At 40.9% G+C, this 18,427-nt stretch overlaps 1 protein-coding gene across 1 annotated transcript in view; it reads left to right on the forward strand.

Annotated features, from left to right (window-relative positions):
• The first annotated feature begins 971 nt into the window (after positions 1-971).
• The window catches only part of kcnh5a (potassium voltage-gated channel, subfamily H (eag-related), member 5a), a 67,216-nt gene continuing 49,760 nt past the window's right edge, over positions 972-18,427 (forward strand). The window contains exons 1-4 of the mRNA XM_030771626.1: positions 972-1,044; positions 8,204-8,327; positions 13,736-13,842; positions 14,941-15,069. Of these exons, the coding sequence (XP_030627486.1) occupies positions 972-1,044; positions 8,204-8,327; positions 13,736-13,842; positions 14,941-15,069 (433 nt within the window). The remainder of the gene's footprint in view (positions 1,045-8,203; positions 8,328-13,735; positions 13,843-14,940; positions 15,070-18,427) is intronic.

The following is an 18,427-nucleotide window of genomic DNA, read 5'->3' on the forward strand; positions in this document are numbered from 1 at the left end:
TTCGCCAGTTCTCGTTGCAGTGTCATGAAATCATGGTTGTCCTTGCAAATGCCACATTAAGCAGAAGTGGGCTGGGAACAACAGGGGCTCTGTGCATAGACTCAATGAGGGAATTTTACAGCAACATAGGGGGCGGGCTGTGTAACCCTGACTCTCTGACTCCGATTCCTAAATGACAGAAAAATCTATACTCAGGAAGAGTATTTATGTCGCATAATTGTTCATTCATTCATTCAGTCGGTCAGTCATTCATACATACATTTATACCTTCATTCACATAATGTGATTCCACAGTTGTATTCTTTTCTCTACTGTATAATGCCTCCAGCAAAGTGGGCAAAAAAGGATCAGACTCATCGGTGAAAAGTTTTGTAAAAGTGAAGCATGTATTTTTCGGGTTGGCCTCCAGTGGCTAATCTATAGCGAAACCACTAGGCCTACATATTTCAATTAAATATAGTTGTTTACAAGTCCTCACAGTTTTAAGAGTTGTGTCTACTGAAATATTCAGTAAATAAAACCTTAATGTACAACTTGCGCTGTCTGTATGGTACTGTTATTGGATACAGGAACTTGGGGACAGTATCATTCTTACAAATTACACCTACGAGTATTTCATCGCCGTATCGCTGACAGAAGTTTTTGCTCTGTTAAGTTTCCCACGCCTCCAACAGGACAAGAATCAGCTGTTGAGCGCGTTGCTGTAACCATGGCACCAGGCATCAAGGTGGAGATTCCGATGCCAGTCGGTGTGCAGTGCTCGAACGCACAAGTGCGCAGGCGCTTTCAAACAGCGAAGCACGCAGCTTGCAGAGATGCCTCGGCTCCTTGACACAGAGGACCTCGACCATCCAGGCACGGCGCAACGTTACCATGAGCCTCTCCATCCCAGATACCCATCCTGACAGTTTCACTTTCACGACCAGCTACCGCAAAGTGTGCGAGCCTGACCGACGCTGCCCGACCGCAGAATGCACGGGGGAAAGAGAGGGCTGGTGGCACCACAGAACACTTTTTTGGAAAATATTGTCCGACGCTCAAGTGGTAAGAGCATCGTCTTTTCCAGATTGCTCTGCATGATCAAACGAAGGAGAAGTGTCTCACTGGGACCAAGTATTTACCCACCCAGCGCTGAATTGGTTTTCATCCAAATATCACTTGAGCTGCCAAATCGTCTGTTTTTTCCTCGTGCGTAAACTGTTGTGTCAGTTTGATATGACTTTATATTTGTTCACACGTGTATTATCCTCTCACAGCTTATTCAGAGGGGTTTTTACAATTTTAAATTCTTGTGCTTTAGTGTTTTTAAAAAACACTTATCGTTAGTTTAAAAGGAAGAATGAGAGAACGCAAATAACGTCCACAGACGCGACACAGACTGCAAAACAGAGCTTAACGAAGTTGGCTCAGTCATCTTATAGCTCATTTCATCAGAGCCCTTTACCGAACAGTTCAATAGCCAGGGTTTGCTAGTTATTATCTAATCAATAAGTCTATTCAAACGATCTGAAAACTCTCAGATCTGCTGGCATAGACAAACTGGGTATATAATAATCTTCTGCCGCAATAATTGTCTCAGAAGGGAGACTCATGCTTAGTTGAAAATCGCTTTTGTGGAGCTGTTATAGATGACCAAATGTTAACTATCTAAATTTGAACTATTGGAATATTTATATATTCTTGCGGTTACGATGTATCCTACGCCGTTTTCTGATAAGGTTGTTTTCCTTTGTATTTGCACATGACTGGCACGTTTCTGAATTTCTGCTTTTATTTAATTTTTCTCTCACACAATGACTTTTCTCTCATACTGAATTGAGTGCGTGTGAGGAAGAGTCTATTTATACATTGTGCTCCAGAAGTGTGTTGAACAAGTGTTAAATAATTTATCATAAAGCATGGTCGGAATAAAAAAAAATTATCGCGCCCTGGACATTATTATTATTATTATTATTATTATTATTATTACGGCTGCAGTTTGCAAAATATAGGATAAAAATGTAAAATGTTCGTTTCTGGCAGTCACTCGCTTACTACGAAAGAAGATGAGAAGAAACACAAGAGAAAATGAAATTCATTCTAAACGGAGATAGGGATTCTTCTGCGATGTGCCAGTCGTCGCTCTTAACCATTTAGGTCTTGTGTACGATCAAGTTTCGGGATTGCTGAATGTTTCTGCTTTTTATATCTTTATGTAGTTTTAACCAGAATAGACGAGCTGCGTCATCTGAATGATAAAACAAAACAAGACAGTGTTCTTGTCTGTGCGTGTTGCGCTTGCTTTGCATTTTTCCAGCGCTGACGCCGACAGCTTGCGCAGATTCAGATTTGAAGAGTTAAACTGCGTGAACAATTCGACAGGATTTGCTTGTTTCTGGTTGCATAATAATTCATCTGAAGGGGATCGTCAGCAGGTTTCATACGCTTACCTGTGTAAAACTGTGGTAGCCCCCCCCCCCCCCCTCTCTCTCACACACACACACACACACTCTTACACAAGCATACTCTTTAAGTGGTTTGACCGAGACAGTTGGCAGAGACCATCCCCAAACCATAAGGGATGATAGCTGTCTAATTGTCAGCAATAACTGTCTGTGCCACTTCTTCACCTCCTGAGGTCAGCATATATTATTTTGCTCACAAAGCCTGGCATTCAGGAACCAACTTTCTTTTACTTTTTATGGATTCTATCATATATGAATTTATCAAACACTGAGATTGTTCCTGAACTTAAAGGAAGTTGCAAGCAACTACTATTGTCAGAGAGAGAGCAATGAAGAACGGGCCACTGTTTGACTTAGTGTTGACATTTTGTGCACCTGAAATATGACCATGTTCTTTACAGCTTATTTTAAGCCCATGGAAAAATGCAATACATTTCACTAATGATTAACAATAGCTGTTTACTCACTCCCTAAATCACGTTTATCCATCCAAGTAGATGAATAGGTTGCTTGAGAAATTAAATAATTTCTGGTGATCTAATATCAACCTCAGAAGTTTTCCAGGCTGTAAGGATGATATTTTTCCTCCTTGTCCTTCATCTGCTTGCTCACATCTTTCTGGAGGTTCCCCTCCTGGTGTGGAGGGGGTGGTGTGACATTTTCCTGCTTAGCACGTGGTCTCTGACCCTGTAGTGCCTGTCTTGACCCCCGACTACACGCTGTCTTACGCATAATGACACACGTACACTGACATGACATAACCACGCTGGCGGTGTGTACCACCCCTGATCTCTGGCTTTTCTCTGTGCTGTTGCATGCTTTTGAAATATAAAGGGGGGGGGGGGGGGGGTTGACACATTGTGTTTATGCCTCCAGTAAACATTCCACTCCATAGTGTAAAGGACCTCTTCCATTCTTCAAATGGCATCAATATTTCTGAAGCCGTTCCTACAAGATCCATCAAGCCCTGAAATTTTTTTTTTCTCTCCTTGACCTGGTGGTATTTGGCTCTGCTCCTCACTCTCATGTAGGATTTTGTTCTGTCCTCAGTCTAACACACCTGAATCAGCTAAACTAGATCTGCAGCAGCACCTGGGCATTAGCACTGGTGTTTAAGCCTAAACTGAATACTGGATCAAATAATTAAATCACGGTAGAACAAGGTGGTTAAAGTGTCAGACTACATGAAAACAGATAGGGAAGACTTCGCTGAGAAACAGCAGTATAGATCACTCCTTTATATAGTAGTGGTGATAAGTGTTGTTGTTTTTTTTTGTACACACATTAGGGTTAGGAGTGGGGATGGGGGGGGGGCAGGTGTACATATCTATGTGTGTGCATGTGTCTGTGTGTTTGAGTTCTCCTTTTGGTTTACATAAGGCCACCACATGTCCTTTACACTCTTGAATGATTTAGAAAGTAGAAAGTCTCCAATGATGATTAACAGCCAAAATATTTGTATACGGACAGCATACAACCTTAAAAATAATGACGACAGAGAAGCTTTCTGTTTTGTTTTGTTACTTTTTTTGTCAGTTTTATGAAGCTTTTGTATGTGGCTCCCTCATTTACAGCCTCTATTCAAGTTTCTATTATTCCTGTGTGGGGCAGGTAGAATAGTGTTTGCTTAGGGAGAATAGAGACAATCAAATATGAGAGCATAACCCAGCTTTATAAACCATTCTTACCTTGAATACCTATTTTTTCCCCAGCAGAGTAAAGACCCTATATTTCCATGCCATTTGTTTGTGTAAGAGACGTAATCACTCACAGGGTGTCGGGGCTGCTGCAGTGACTAGCCAGGTAAACTTTGATTGTAGACAGTGGGGGATGTCATTTGCTGGACAAATAAAATGACTTTCCTAAACAGATAATGAAAACTGTCATTTTATTGATGAAGTCCTAACTGTCTTGCACCTTTAGGACAGGACATGGGGTTGGCCGTAACTAAGATGCTTCATATTGTGCAATTTCAATGGTTTGAGATGAGGGAGGAGCTGCTGCTTGTTCTCTCTCTCTGTCTCTCTCTCTCTTTCACTCCTTAGAGTGGCTCAGTTGTCACTGAGGCTTATGCAATGTAACATGCTTCGCCTTAGAGAGACATCCTGCCGCACTCTCAGCATGCTCTACTGTAATGTTCATCAGCAAAGAAATATGGATGGAGGGAGAGAGAGATGAGGAAAAGGACCAAAGAGAAGAATGCAGGTGGAAGACAAAGGGAGAGTTTGGAAAAATGAGGCAGAGGGATAGAATGTGAAAGAGATTTCAGGATTGAAGTAAAGGCAGAGTAGATACAGTGAGGAATGATAACAAAAATAAACAGACCCACAGATATTATGGTGCAGACAGAAAATTAAAAAAAAAAAAAAGACAATAAAACAAAACACAAAAAGGGAAAAAGGACAGCTCTTGTAAATATGAGATGTGAAAAAGGGTGAGAAGCAGAGAGAAACATATATATATATATATATATATATATATATACACATACATATATATATATAAAATATGTGAGATTATATATATGTAGACCGGAAAAAGACGTTGATACCTGCAGCAGATGAGCAGAACGTAAGGATCGCTAGAAAATTTTCTGTGAAACGGAGGGAGACAGTGTGGCAGAGAAAAGGAAACCTCCTAATGAGCAGATGTCACCCTTTGTAAGCGCCTTGTTGACTATGGCAGAAGGCTAGCGCTCTAATTGGTTGAAAGAAGTAGACAACAGCAGCACGTCATTCGAACTTTCTACCTTGTCTTTTTGCCTTCCCTCCACGTGAAAATGTGAAATCCTCCTGTAGTCAGATATAGCTTCTCCTGGCTCGCGTGTATTTGCTACCTCGGCAATGGGCAATAAAAACAGGCTCACTCACAAATGCGTAGGCACTTAGGATGCTATGCCTAGAGTAATTATGGGTTTATTTTGCTTAATAGGATCTGTTTTTCCCTCAGTCGCCGTATATAGACTTCCTATAGCCTATTTGTAATGTGTGAAGAGCTCAGATCCAGTTCATGGTTTAAGTCTGGATGCTTATGAATCAAGGCTCATTATGATGAACCAAGAAAACCGCATTACGCGGTGGTCCTACCCTGTCCCGGTTTGGATCGTTCAATGTGCGATCGTTCAATGTGCGTATTTCACACCCGATCTGAACCTCTGCGTTTTGAATCCGAACAGTGCGCAACAAGTTAAATAATCCACTCCTTTATTCAGTCACAGAATAGATATCTGCTTAGCAAATGTTTAAAACTGCGCGTCGGTAGCCTCTTGCTTAGTTGACTTTTAAATCCCTCTCTGTGTTAGTAGTTATGGATTAAAAAGCAGACATGTAACAAGTGCCATGCAGTAACTGAACATGGGCTTGTCACAGACGGGGGGAGAGAGACAGGCCAATTTTTGCGTTGAGAGCTGTTTGGAACGCAGGTATGCCTGTCTCCTCGTATCAAAGTTTGGATCAGAACTGAATCACAGGAGTGTTTCTCCCGTTTCGTCTTGATTTTATACGGAGTTTTGCATACCATATTCGTGTATGTTGAGGGCATGTTTTTTTGTGTGTTTTTAATAAATACTTTACAGCGGAATCGTTGGAAAACGGCCCGGCAGCTGTTTGTTTGCCTCCCACGTGGAGCTGCTGCGCACGGTACTATGTCTTTCATCCCTTCAATATGCTTCCTATTCACCAGCCGCACGATAAGCTTTCGCCAACTTCGTATCACAGGCACAAAGACATATGGTGTACTTGACGAGAGACTGCTTCGGGCTTCACGTTGATTTCAATGTGTACATTAAATCAGAGAGGTTATTGTAGATAAGCGCCAACTCGTCAGACCCTCGGTCGCCAGAGCGATGGTTCGAGGGTCGTTTGAGGGAAGGAATTAGTTAATCGCTAACCGCACAGTTTAATACACCCCATTTTTTGGCCGTCGCAAAGTTTATGTTACTGCTCATTTTGGACATTGGATCTTCATCAGAAAAGCCACTTATTGTCCACTTCAGAATCTGCTGACTAGCCTATAAGAGAAAGGCTTGGACCTGCAGAGTGTGAGGGCGTGTAAGCTTTTGCTCCAGTTTTATTAAAACACACCTGATTCAGGTAATTAATCACATCTGATTAATTAAGCTCCTGAATAGTAGCGACAGTTGTGCAAAGTCAGAGTAGATACCCACATTTACTGCAGCTCTGCAGCAGGAGGTTTTTGTGTCCCTTCACTGTATTCAAACTGGTCTGCTCTGAGAATAGTGGTTCTCATAATGTACTGTATATGTCTGAAGCCATGGATTGTAGACTGTCACACCTTATTTGAATATTAGGCAAGGCAGTATTAGTAGAATTGGAATGATAGCTCTGGTTTCTTTAGAAAGGATGCTTTCCTCATCAGATGATGCCCTGAGTATATCATCATTGACAGAGACTTACACAATTATGACTTGGTAGGGTCTTGATCTCTGAACAGGATCTGGGTCACAGCAGCCCTTAGGGTTTACTGCCTCTCTATTGGCCCTTGACCCTGGAGGAGGGGCTATACTGTAAAGGGCCCTGTAATTAGCCTCAGACTCTCCCTCCAGGGGCCATCACTTCATCTTATCCTAAGCTTCCTTTAAGCTAGTGAAGCAGGAGAGGACAGAGGAAGAGGAGGAGGAGGAGGAGAGAGAGGGAAATGAGTGTATTGAGCCAGTGAGAGATGCAGCCAACCCATTTAATGATTGTGTCATGTGCCTTAGCCTCCTTCTTCTTTCCTTTCTTTGCCCCTTTCTTTCTCTCTCACCTCCTCCCTAACTCTCTCTTTCTGTGTAGCTTTCTCTCTCTCTCTGTCTCTCTCCATGATGGCCTCCACCCTGCTCTCTCTCTCTCTCTCTCTCTCTCTCTCTCTCTTTCTCTTTCTCTCTCACTGGAATGAGTGGGAACTAAGTGTGCTTGCCCAACTGTGAAAGGGATCAGCCGACTTTGAGAGTGGCTCGTGGAGGTGTGCGTGGAGATATTTATGCTCGTCCAGAGACGTTTCCGTTATAAATTGTGCCCTGATTTGTTTCCTCTGCCATCATGTCCTCTTTATCTATTTTTACACCTATTTGAAGAGACTGTAGTTTTTAGCTGACTTCAGCTTCACTGTGAGCCCTCACAGACATAAGCAGAGTAGGTGACAAAGCTATTCTAATACTGCAAGGAAACTGTAGGGAGTTTCATTGTAGCTGGGGGACCAGTGTACCATCTTATCTGTGACTTGAGACAGAAATGAGGCATAAAGTATAGCATTGATTATGATTTTTTTGTTAGATACATGTCTGAATGGTTGCCATTATGTGTCTGAGATAGAAATTTTTTTTATCTAGATGTATCTCTTGACAAATTGATGTGTATTTAGGTGGCTTTTGAGATTGTGTTTATCCGTGTGTGAATGTGTGGTGTTTTTGGCACTTCTGTGCATGTATTTTCTTACACAAAGGCTGGGTGATGGGACTTAGATTAAATTTGTCTGATTAAACACCAGAGAAACAAAAGTAGATGAATTTAGTGCAGAACACAGTTTGAAACAGCCTTGCAGGTAATTGCCTTCAGTCTGAGTTTGTACAAATTCCTTTTCATTTGATTGTAATAACAGTGCTCATTTTGCAGATAGTCATTGTACAGATAAGTATTTTGCGCATTTAGCAATAATGGGTAATAAAAGAGTTTTTTTTTTCCTTTCCTTTTTTCATTTTTTTTTATATACATAATTCAAAATGCATAAATATATGTTTTTGGCCTTTTGTTTGTGTCTAGAAACCAGTTTCCTGTTGGGGAATGCTCAGATAGTTGAATGGCCTATTGTATACAGTAATGACGGATTCTGCAAGCTGTCAGGCTACCACAGGGCAGAGGTCATGCAGAAGAGCAGCACCTGCAGGTAAGTGATTCTTTCACCTGTCAATCATGTTACTTCCAACCCCCTTTTCTCAAACAAAAGACAGTCATCAAAGAAGAAACAGAAAAAAACCACAATTTACTTATGAATGTGACTGAGGTTTATTTTTTGTTTTGTTTTGTTTTTGGTTAAGTTTTAAACTTCAGGATCTAACGCTTAATGCTTCAAACAACTAAATAACAATCTGTGTTCTAACATAAACTTAGTCTAACAGTCTAGTCTTAGTCTAACTAAGTCTACAGCTGGTTGTCTCACTAGCAGCAGCACTGTAGTGGAGGTAGGAATTACTGTTGCCCATGTATTTGGATAAGGATCATAAGAAAATGTAGTGCTGCATTGCAGATGTTTGCGTTTGAGTTCTACAGTAAAAAAAAAAAAAATAGTGTGGTCGCTGCCAGAAAATTGCAAATGTATCTTTCTTTCTCATTTCTGTGCTCAGAGGTGTCACTGAAGTATAGGTGGTAATAGGATCTGTTGGATATACTACTCATTAAAGAGATCCATACTTCTGCAGGATTATGTTTCAACCCTAATGTGTCTTTATCCTTACATGTAGATGGACCATGATGAGCTGCACAGAGTGTGCTGTAGCAGGAGTGCTGTAATTTTTAGGGAGTTTAGATCTCCAGGATGGCATTTGGACAGCCTTGGTTTTTTCAATTTCAGCTGAATATGTTACATGGCATCCTCTGTCATGCTTTATGAGTGATGCTTGCAAATCAACCCCTCATTACTCCTGTATAATGCTGTTTGAGCCCTCAGGCACACCTGACCCACGCTTTGAGGTTTCACTGGGCCACTCAGATAGCCAGCATCCCACCGCTCCCTCCCCCAGAGCCGACAGTGAATGTTCTGTTGTGACTTAATAGGCCCAACTCACTGCCAATCACCCACACCAGAATAGAAACACCTCCCACTCCAAACGATATGACTGCAGTTTGGGGGTGCACAGGGAATCTCAAAGACAGAACTGGCACAAGGATTTGCCAACTAAAACAATAATAGAAGAGGATTTGACAGTGTATACCACCACATATGTCAGCAAACACCCGCACAACTTCTATGATTTCTGAATTTTTGATCCATGAACATATGGTTCTTATGCCTTCCAAAGCATTTCCTCAGCATGATAATTGGTAAAAAAAAAAAAAAAAAAACCCCAAACAAACAAACCCCCCCCCAAGAACTATACTAAAGAAAGAAAGCAACAATGAGAGACAGGAGTTTGCTGGAAGAACACTGAAATGAACCCAGAACACTGAAATGAACCCAGGAGTCAACAAATACTGTCCTGTTTAGATTCCCTTCCCACAATGATCTTGAGCAGACACTTAACTCATAAAGACACCTGTGTAATAAAAAACCCTTCACAAAAGATGCAAGGATGTCGAAATGCTGTATTTCACTGATCTTTTTTACTGGCTTAATGAACTGGTAGATCGCTGTTATTTCACTAAAAGAGAAAGAGACCTATCCATTTTGCTGCATCCATATCCACCTGTCCACAGTCATAGCCCAAAATATCCCCTCACTGCAGAGCAAGGGCTTCTCTACCTCAGACTTGAACTGTTACCATGGAAATATCACCAGTAAGCTTTTCCACTCCTTAAAACTGTTTGAACCAGTTTGTGACAGAAGGTGGATGCTAAGGGTTTATAGAGTTTATGAGCTTGTAAAAGGCTAAAAGTTATCCTTTATATAGGCTATGTAATCATTTACCTGAACACTTCATTAAATTCAGATCACCCCTTAAAATCAGCATCTCACAACCGTCCAAGTAATGACAGAGGTCCAGTCCTGGGGTAATACATGCAGAGGTGGACAAAGTACACAACTCCACTACTTGAGTCAAAGTATAGATACTCCTGGTCAAATATTACTCCAATACAAGTAAAAGTTGTTCAGTTAAATTTTTACATGAGTTAAAGTACTTGGAGTACTTGCTTTTAAAAATACTTAAGTATTCAAAAGTACATTTTCTTTTTAATGTCAACACATTGTGGTATTGTTGCCACAAAGCATTTACCAATCCTAATGACTCTGAAACAACCTACTGAATGCACTGACTTGCTTGTAGAACCTGTAGACTAAAAAGCTTGTGGAATATGCTACAAAGCCTATAGAAAAACAGTTGAGTCAAATGCTTCCCCTATAAAAGACAGTGTATAGCTTCAGTTAAATAGGCCCTAGGTTAACTCGGATTGGCCTTAAAAGGATAAACACGTCAATATGTGGTAGGCTAGGTTAATTTTGCTTCTACTACATAGCATTGCCTGAAATGTGAAACAGCTGGATGACCCTCATCACCGCTTGATTCCCGCCCCTCCTCGTCCTCGTCTTATTGGGACCGGGTCCTATGTGCATCCACTGCCTTCGCGTAACCTTACTGATAGTACTGTGTTCATCTGACAAGATTAATACATATATTTCTGAAAGGATTTTTGTCCGAACCTTAACTCGGCATTTTCGCCAGCTAACTATTAGGACGCATCATCAGTGGATTCAAACAGGACCCGGTGTTATGTCCCAAATGCTTTCCAAGCCAACTGGTTTCCGTACATGTTCACATGCTGTGTTAACAGTAGCAGTTGTGGTCTGCCTCTGTCACCAGATTCGTCACACATTCACAAATATATTACAGTTTTTGTTGATGGCTTACACACTGGAAGTGAATGCCTAGACAAAAGCACCAAAACCTTAACTTTTGTAACCATGCCTTAAACAAAGGCACCAAAACTACAAACACATTTTCTGCTTTGCACTTTGTTTGCAATTCTGCAACAGACTGTTTGCTAAACACTACACACTGTTTCTTACATTAGACACATTCTTCATGAATGAAACCTCTTGTAATCACTGGGAAAACACTTCTATTAGAAATGCAAAATATTCCTGAAACTGGCAACACCCATACACACATGTGAAAACACTTACACAGTAATTGAACACCAATCAGTCTGAGCCTCAGCACTACCAATAGACCTCAGGTAAGCTTTTGGTGGAGGTGGAGTGTCTGTGGGGGCTCCTGCAAGGAGTCTGCAAGGTGTTCTCCATCACCATGCCACCCTAGGTCGCTACAACACAGCACATTTCTGGATGCACTGCATACTTTGACTGGACAGACCAGAGCAGCCCAGGTTTGTTGTGATCTGGGATAATGTTAGTTTCCACCAGGCTGCTCTGGTCCGAGACTGGTTCACGACCCACAATAACTTCACAGTTGTATACTTGCCCCCTTACTCCCCATTTCTCAATCGTACTGAGGAATTCTCTTTGGCTTGGCATTGGAAAGTGTATGACCACCAACCACGTGCCCACCTGCCTCTTCTGCAAGCAATGGAAGAGGCATGCGGAGACACTGAGGTGGGGTCAGTCCAGGGTTGGATATGGCACGCAAGGTGATATTTTCCCTGTTGCCCAGCTAGGGATGACGTTGCTTATGATGTGAATGAGGTGATGTGGCCAGACCCTAACAGAAGGTGGGATCCATAAACCATCTACCCCATCCCTTACAATCCCTTACAATACTAATTTTTATTTACCATTGCACTGTTATTTACTGTACTTAGTTTTGAGTTTAGCATAACATATTGTATTGATTACTATACTGCAATTCCCTTTTTTTTTTTGTGTTTTCTTGTTGTTGTAAAAACCTTCAATAGCGATATATAAAAATAAGCGGTATATATTTTTCTTCTTTCTTTTTTTCCGTTCATTGAAATGAAAGTAGATGTACTGTACTAGAACAATCTTTCACAGGAGCCTGTAAGAGAAAATTAAAAAGGTATACGAAATACTAAAGACAGCAGTGTTTTGCATTAAGTACATCAGTGTGTTGTTGCTTTCAAAGAGGAATTCAAATGTTGCATGTGTGTATCATTTTGTTGCAAAAATGCCATTTTGAAAAAGGATAGTTAGGTTTTGATTGCAGAGTTTCATTTTGACATGGAAGTGAGATGTTTATCTCCATTTGTTGTGTCTTATTTGTAGAGTTTTGACACAATGAGCCAAATTTGGCAACAAGTGTGTAAGCAATCGCAAAAAAACTGTAACCGCGATTTTCAAGTCGCATCTCATATCTACTGCGGCGAATATGATTGTAAGTGAGCAGTGAGCACTACATCACAGCCACCTACGAAAAAGTTAGGCGAACACAGCGCGTGAACGCGTACGGCAAGCAGTTGGTTTCAGAAATCTCAAACGTGGACTTAAGATATGGCCATGGGTGCTCTGGTGAGGAACCTTTATCTTTTTCATCTTTATCTGCCGTAGTAGCAGCCATCAGTTAAAATGCCAAGTTCAATTGTTAAAAAAAATGCAGCATGCACTTGACTGACAGCATTGGAGTAGTTTACTGTGACTGGTTTTTCTCTTGTGACAAACACAACATGGCCTATCACATTTTAGAAAATAAAATTCATCCGCTGACTTCAACGCTTCAAAGTAATGAGTAACAAGAACCTTCATAGAAATGTAGTGGAGTGAAAAGTACAATATTTGTCTTTCACATGTAGTGGAGTAAAAGTAATTTTACTCCACTACAAGTTTCCAAAAAAACAACACTCAGGTAAAGTACAGATACTTGAAAAATGTACTTAAGTACAATACTCAAGTAAATGTATTTCGTTACTGTCCACCCCTGAATACATGCATCCTCCACTATAGTATCAGGCTGTTTAAGGACAGACCCGCTCTGACATTGAGCATGACGAGTTTGCGGAACTAAACCAATAGTGTATGCACAGTTAAATTGTATAAAGTAATTTCCATAGTCTTTCATCACCAACAAGGCAACACACTGTCTTGAATGTGATGGAATAACTTGTCATAGCTACAAATGTTTTATTTTTTTGTTATATACGTAGTTGGAAAGTCTAAAACGTTTTCTGTATATTCCAGAGTTATGTCTGATTTTCATCAGTTATCATAGTGGTAAAAACAATAGTTTGGCTTGTCTTGATATAACTTTATATTGTGTTGGAGAGGTAATTAAATGAGAATGAATGTTGTTTTCACAGGAAAGGAAAAGGGAGAACTTATATGCTTATATGTCTCTATATGCTGTTTACCCAGCCTGCCCATGTTTTGAAACTTAACACTGCATCTGCATGATTTGACAATCTTTGTCATCAAGCTACCTGATTAATAAACACACATATGTATACACGCACACACACACACACACACACACACACACACACAGACAACTAAATTAATTGTCAATGACAGACAAGATAGAGTTTGTTGGGCAGATGTTTGTGCTGCACAGGTGTATGAACTTACCTGACTCTTTCTCTCTCTCTCGCTCGCTCTCTCTGTCACTCTCTCTCTCTCTGTCTTTCACTATCATTTTCCCATCTGTCTTTCCTCCTCTCTCTTTTTTTTTGCAGTTTCATGTATGGCGAACTGACAGACAAGAAGACAGTCGAAAAAGTCAGACAGACCTTTGATAACTATGAGTCCAATAGCTTTGAAGTACTGCTCTATAAGAAGAACAGTGAGTATTCCCGCTGCTGATGTCACAAGCAATCACTATGTGTTTAAGGCCCTGAGCCAGGTTGTGAGCTTCTGGAAAGAGCATGCTGCCACTCTTTTGTGCTCTGTGCTGCCTATAAGAAGGCTTTTTAAAGCATTTACTCTTCTCAGATACTTTTCATCTCCTCTTCCCTCACCCTGTATTCAGTACACCATGTATTCAGGCATGCACGAGACCCATCCCAATGTGCTTCACAGTCCACTCCTTAGGAACTGCATGCTATGAGTCACTGCATTCATTTATTAGTAGTTTCATAATTCGTTGGTCATTTGGGCTCAGTAAGTCAGTATTAGACACAAGCGCCCCAGAAAAGAAATTTGGGGAACTCTGAACTATTGTCCCGATAAGGGGCAATAGAGAAAACTCACTGCCAAAAGTCTGCTGGAACCCAATGTTCAGTCACTTGTAGATTAACTCTGATTGCAAAAATATCTTTAATAGGCACTATTTAGTATGCTTAACTGTACTTCTTTTGATCAATTTTATAAGAAAGATCATAAGTGGTCTCTCAAAAGTAAAGAAATGTGATTTGACTTCCACCATTGTTTAGGGAGTGACTTTACCCAGTTCCCTTAGGATTTGCAAGAAAATGCTCTATATTGTTTAATGCACTGTTGAGTAATGGCATGATTGATTTGTAATCTCTAAAAGCTTTCTTCTGTAGTCCTTCCCTTAAAACTTGCAGTTGCAATACATCACTGATTGTCATGAGCATGTATATTTCAAATTTTGAAATGTGCTATCAATACACTCTACTCTTTAGTGGATCTCATACTAGCTCATAGTCAGTATGAGCTGCTATAAGGACATAACAATGGATCATGCATGGTTAAAACAAGTCTTGTTTTATACCTGCCACACCTGCTTTTCCGTGACTTTTTTTAATCACTTTTTCCTCACCAACAATGGTACACTATTAAAATGGCCTCTTAAGATTTTAAAGTTGTTTATAAAGGGAAAAATCAGTATTCTTAAAATTGTCATTTTCATTCTTGATCTCATTTTATTTCTCTTTATCTCTCTGGTCATTTCCCTCTGCCCCACCTCTTGTTCTTGTAGGAACCCCTGTGTGGTTATACATGCAGGTGGCTCCTATTAGGAATGAGAATGATAAAGTGGTTCTGTTCCTCTGCACCTTCAAGGACATCACTGTCTTCAAACAGCCTATAGAGGATGAGACCACAAAAGGTAAGTTCAAACCCTGTTTGGACCATGCTTGCACTATGGTTTACTTCTGCAATTCTGTGATTTGTTCAGCAGTATTTTGGGGAGGCTAAATTATTATTGTAAAGTTTTGAAAAAGAGCGTAGATGCTTAAAATGACGTTTTCAGCTTGTGCCTATAACTTTGTGTCCAGCCCATGTTTGGTTTCGTCGATAATATCATTAAACACAGCATTATGTAGTCAGATATATTAATCATGTCTTGCCCTAAGTTGCCCTAACATATTCATTTTGGAGAAAGTAATCAGTAGTAGATAAAGTGTTGGTGTGCTTTCGCAAATAACTCCCCCGCCACTGTCATGCCTTACTTATGCTAACATCCAATAAAAGTTTGAGTCATATTTGGATAGTATAATGTCAGCCACACACGCATCAACAGAACCCACTTGGTTAAAATGAACGAGTATCTGCCACGTCTCAGTTTCGTAGTCAGATAATCGATCTTCTAAGATTTGAGAGTGCCTTTGCCTCTTTTGTGGCATTTCGATGAATTTTTGAAAAGTGAGCTAAAAAAAATGAACTTGGACGGGTGGGTGGAGGAGGATGTGAGGTCACTGGCCCAAAACTTGCACCACATTCTGTGATGATGTTCATTGAAAATGAGGCATTACGTATGTGGGGGGAAAAAAAAGAAAGCAATATAACGGTATTACTTGAATTTTTAAAAGTAAGGCTGTGTACTATATGATGGAAAATGATATTACTGCCACTTAGCAAAACAGTAGGTTAGGGATGTATAATATTCCCAATCCCCACTTCAAACATAAGATTTGCAATATCTACAATATCTCATAGTACTAATGAAAGAAATAAACGTGTGAAATCCCCCCTCCTCTCTCTCTCTCTCTCTCTCTCTCTGTGAAGTTAAAATGAAGATCATAAACACTAAGATTTAAAAGAAATTGAGATTTGAAAGGACAATTACAAGGTCAATTAGAGGCAGCTCAATAAAGCTAAATCATGCGGCACTGGAGGCAGCAACTACAGTTTGCAGTAAAGCGCCAGGCAAAATCACGAGACAGACGAACTGTCAGGTTGTATTTGAACGCGCTGTGGAGGAACGAGCCACACAACGCCCCTCTCGTGTGTGTGATTGATGGGCATTGTCAGATTTCCTCTCTCTCTCTCTCTCTCTCTCTCTCTCTCTCTCTCTCTATCTCTCTCTATCTCTCTCTCACACACACACACACACACACACACACAGAAACTCCCTCTCTTTTTATCTCTTTCACCCTTTCCCCACATGACAGACCTTGTGGCTCTGTTAAGCTGAAGAGCTTGTCCTTTGACAGGGATCCCGGCCCACACAGGACTCAAAACACACACACACACACACACACACACACACACACACACACACACACACACACACACACACACACACATTCCTCCTACTCTTTCCCTTGAGAGGCTGTGTGTCAGATGCTGTCATGTCGGGGCGGTGCACCTGAGTCCAGCTGAGGCTTTTGTGTCGGGGTGTTGCAGGAGGGTGTTGCTGATTTTTGGTCCAGGTTAAGGGTGTCGAATATTATCTTATCCGCCGTACGCTCTGACAGCAGCACCAAACTGATGAGATTTCAGGGCTGAAAGCTCTTACTCACCTGTCACTGGTGCTATCACTTGTCATTCACACAGAACATTCTTCTTATGAAACATATCATTAGTGAACACGATCTCCTTACGATGTTATCAGTTCATAATGATCTTGTGCAACTGTCGGTTGTTTTGAGAATGTTGAATTGCCCTAAAGGAAGCTCTACCATTTTATGAGCAGATGATTGAGCTCGCTGGTTTTATTATCTATGCTTAAAGCCAGCATTAATGCATTTGCTGCTCTATGTGAGACACCTTCACTCCCGCTTTAGAAGTATTCCAAAAATGTGATCTTTAGTGAGTTTTGTTTCCCCTTCCAGCTAGATGTTGCTAATGATTTGACATCTTTTATCTAAGCTTGTATATCACACCACTTGAATTAACAAACCTGTAACACACAATCATCCCCATTAGAGAAGCCTGTTACGCATGTTTTGGAAGAACTTTCAGAAATGATTCAGAGATCCTTTAGACATTTTAACTGATACCAGCGGACACTCAGCACTTTTTGTAGATAATGGATGATTTGCCCCTCACCTAGATGTCAGTCAGTGCAATGTTCTCAACTTTTAATGATTGAGCATTCACCCCATTCAAACCACACTCTATCATTCACGGTACACACATCAGGACTAAGGCTGAAAGGGTATATTTGTTGCTGTTTTTTAAAAATTATTTATTTGAAAGAAAACTGGCCATAGTAAGAAGGGCATTTCGGGGGAGGTAACCCAGGTGTTTCAGAGAAGAATCCACTAGGTTGCTGACTCATGAAAAGTAATGAAATTCAATTGATAAAAACAGAATGCACACCTGTCTCTCTGTTTGATGCATGCATGGAGACAGACACCAGAGGCAGTCTTTGACCTCATGCACAATAAAGGGCTGAAGGCTGGATTATAACAGATGACCTTCTAAATTGACACAAGCAGTTGTGTAGATCCTCATTCTGCAAGCATTCCTGCGCTTAACGGCCGAGTGCATTGTCATTATGCTGGAGTGCATTGTGAAAGTATCTGTGAGAATGGCTGGACAGTCATTCAGGTCTAATGGTAGATCACAGATCAAGAGGAGCTCCCTCATGTAACGGACTCTCTATCTGAATCCTTCTGTGTGGTCATTTACGTCCTGTTGTGTAATGGACTCTTTCCCTTGAGCCTAATTCTGTGAGTCTTGCCTCCCTAGAGGTGAACACAGCTTGCGTGTTAGTGAGCACGCATGTGTGTGCGTGCGTGCGTGTGTGTGTGGTGTGTATGTATGTGTGCGTGTGTCTGGGAGGACAGAAGGTTTCCATTGGGAACAACGTACTCCATTCAGGGATAAACAGCCATGCGCGAGACCGCCCGTAGGGAGCTCATGAAAAATGCACAAAGTCTGTACAGCAATAACAGTGCAATCTTCTTCAGCAACACGCAGACCTTCTGTTCATTCCTCTGTGTCTGAGAATACTGTAAAATGCACCTCTGTTCTTTTCTGTCTCCTTTTTTTTTAAAGCGGTCCTCAGGTAATTTTTGGCATGACACCAGTAGATTTGTAATGTACTGAATGTGTTTTTAAAGTTCCGCTTATGTGTGCGTGTGCGTGCGTGTGTATTTGAGAGTCCTCTTTGACCCATCTCAGGGATCTCATTTGATAGGGCTTACTCACGATGCTGTGCAAACTTCAAATAATAAAACATTAGGGAGAAAAGTGAGGATGGAGGGCTCCATGGCAACAGTGGATTCCTGTGAGAT

Source organism: Chanos chanos, chromosome 4 (assembly GCF_902362185.1).
Source record: "Chanos chanos chromosome 4, fChaCha1.1, whole genome shotgun sequence".
NCBI classification, from domain to species: Eukaryota; Metazoa; Chordata; class Actinopteri; order Gonorynchiformes; family Chanidae; genus Chanos; species Chanos chanos.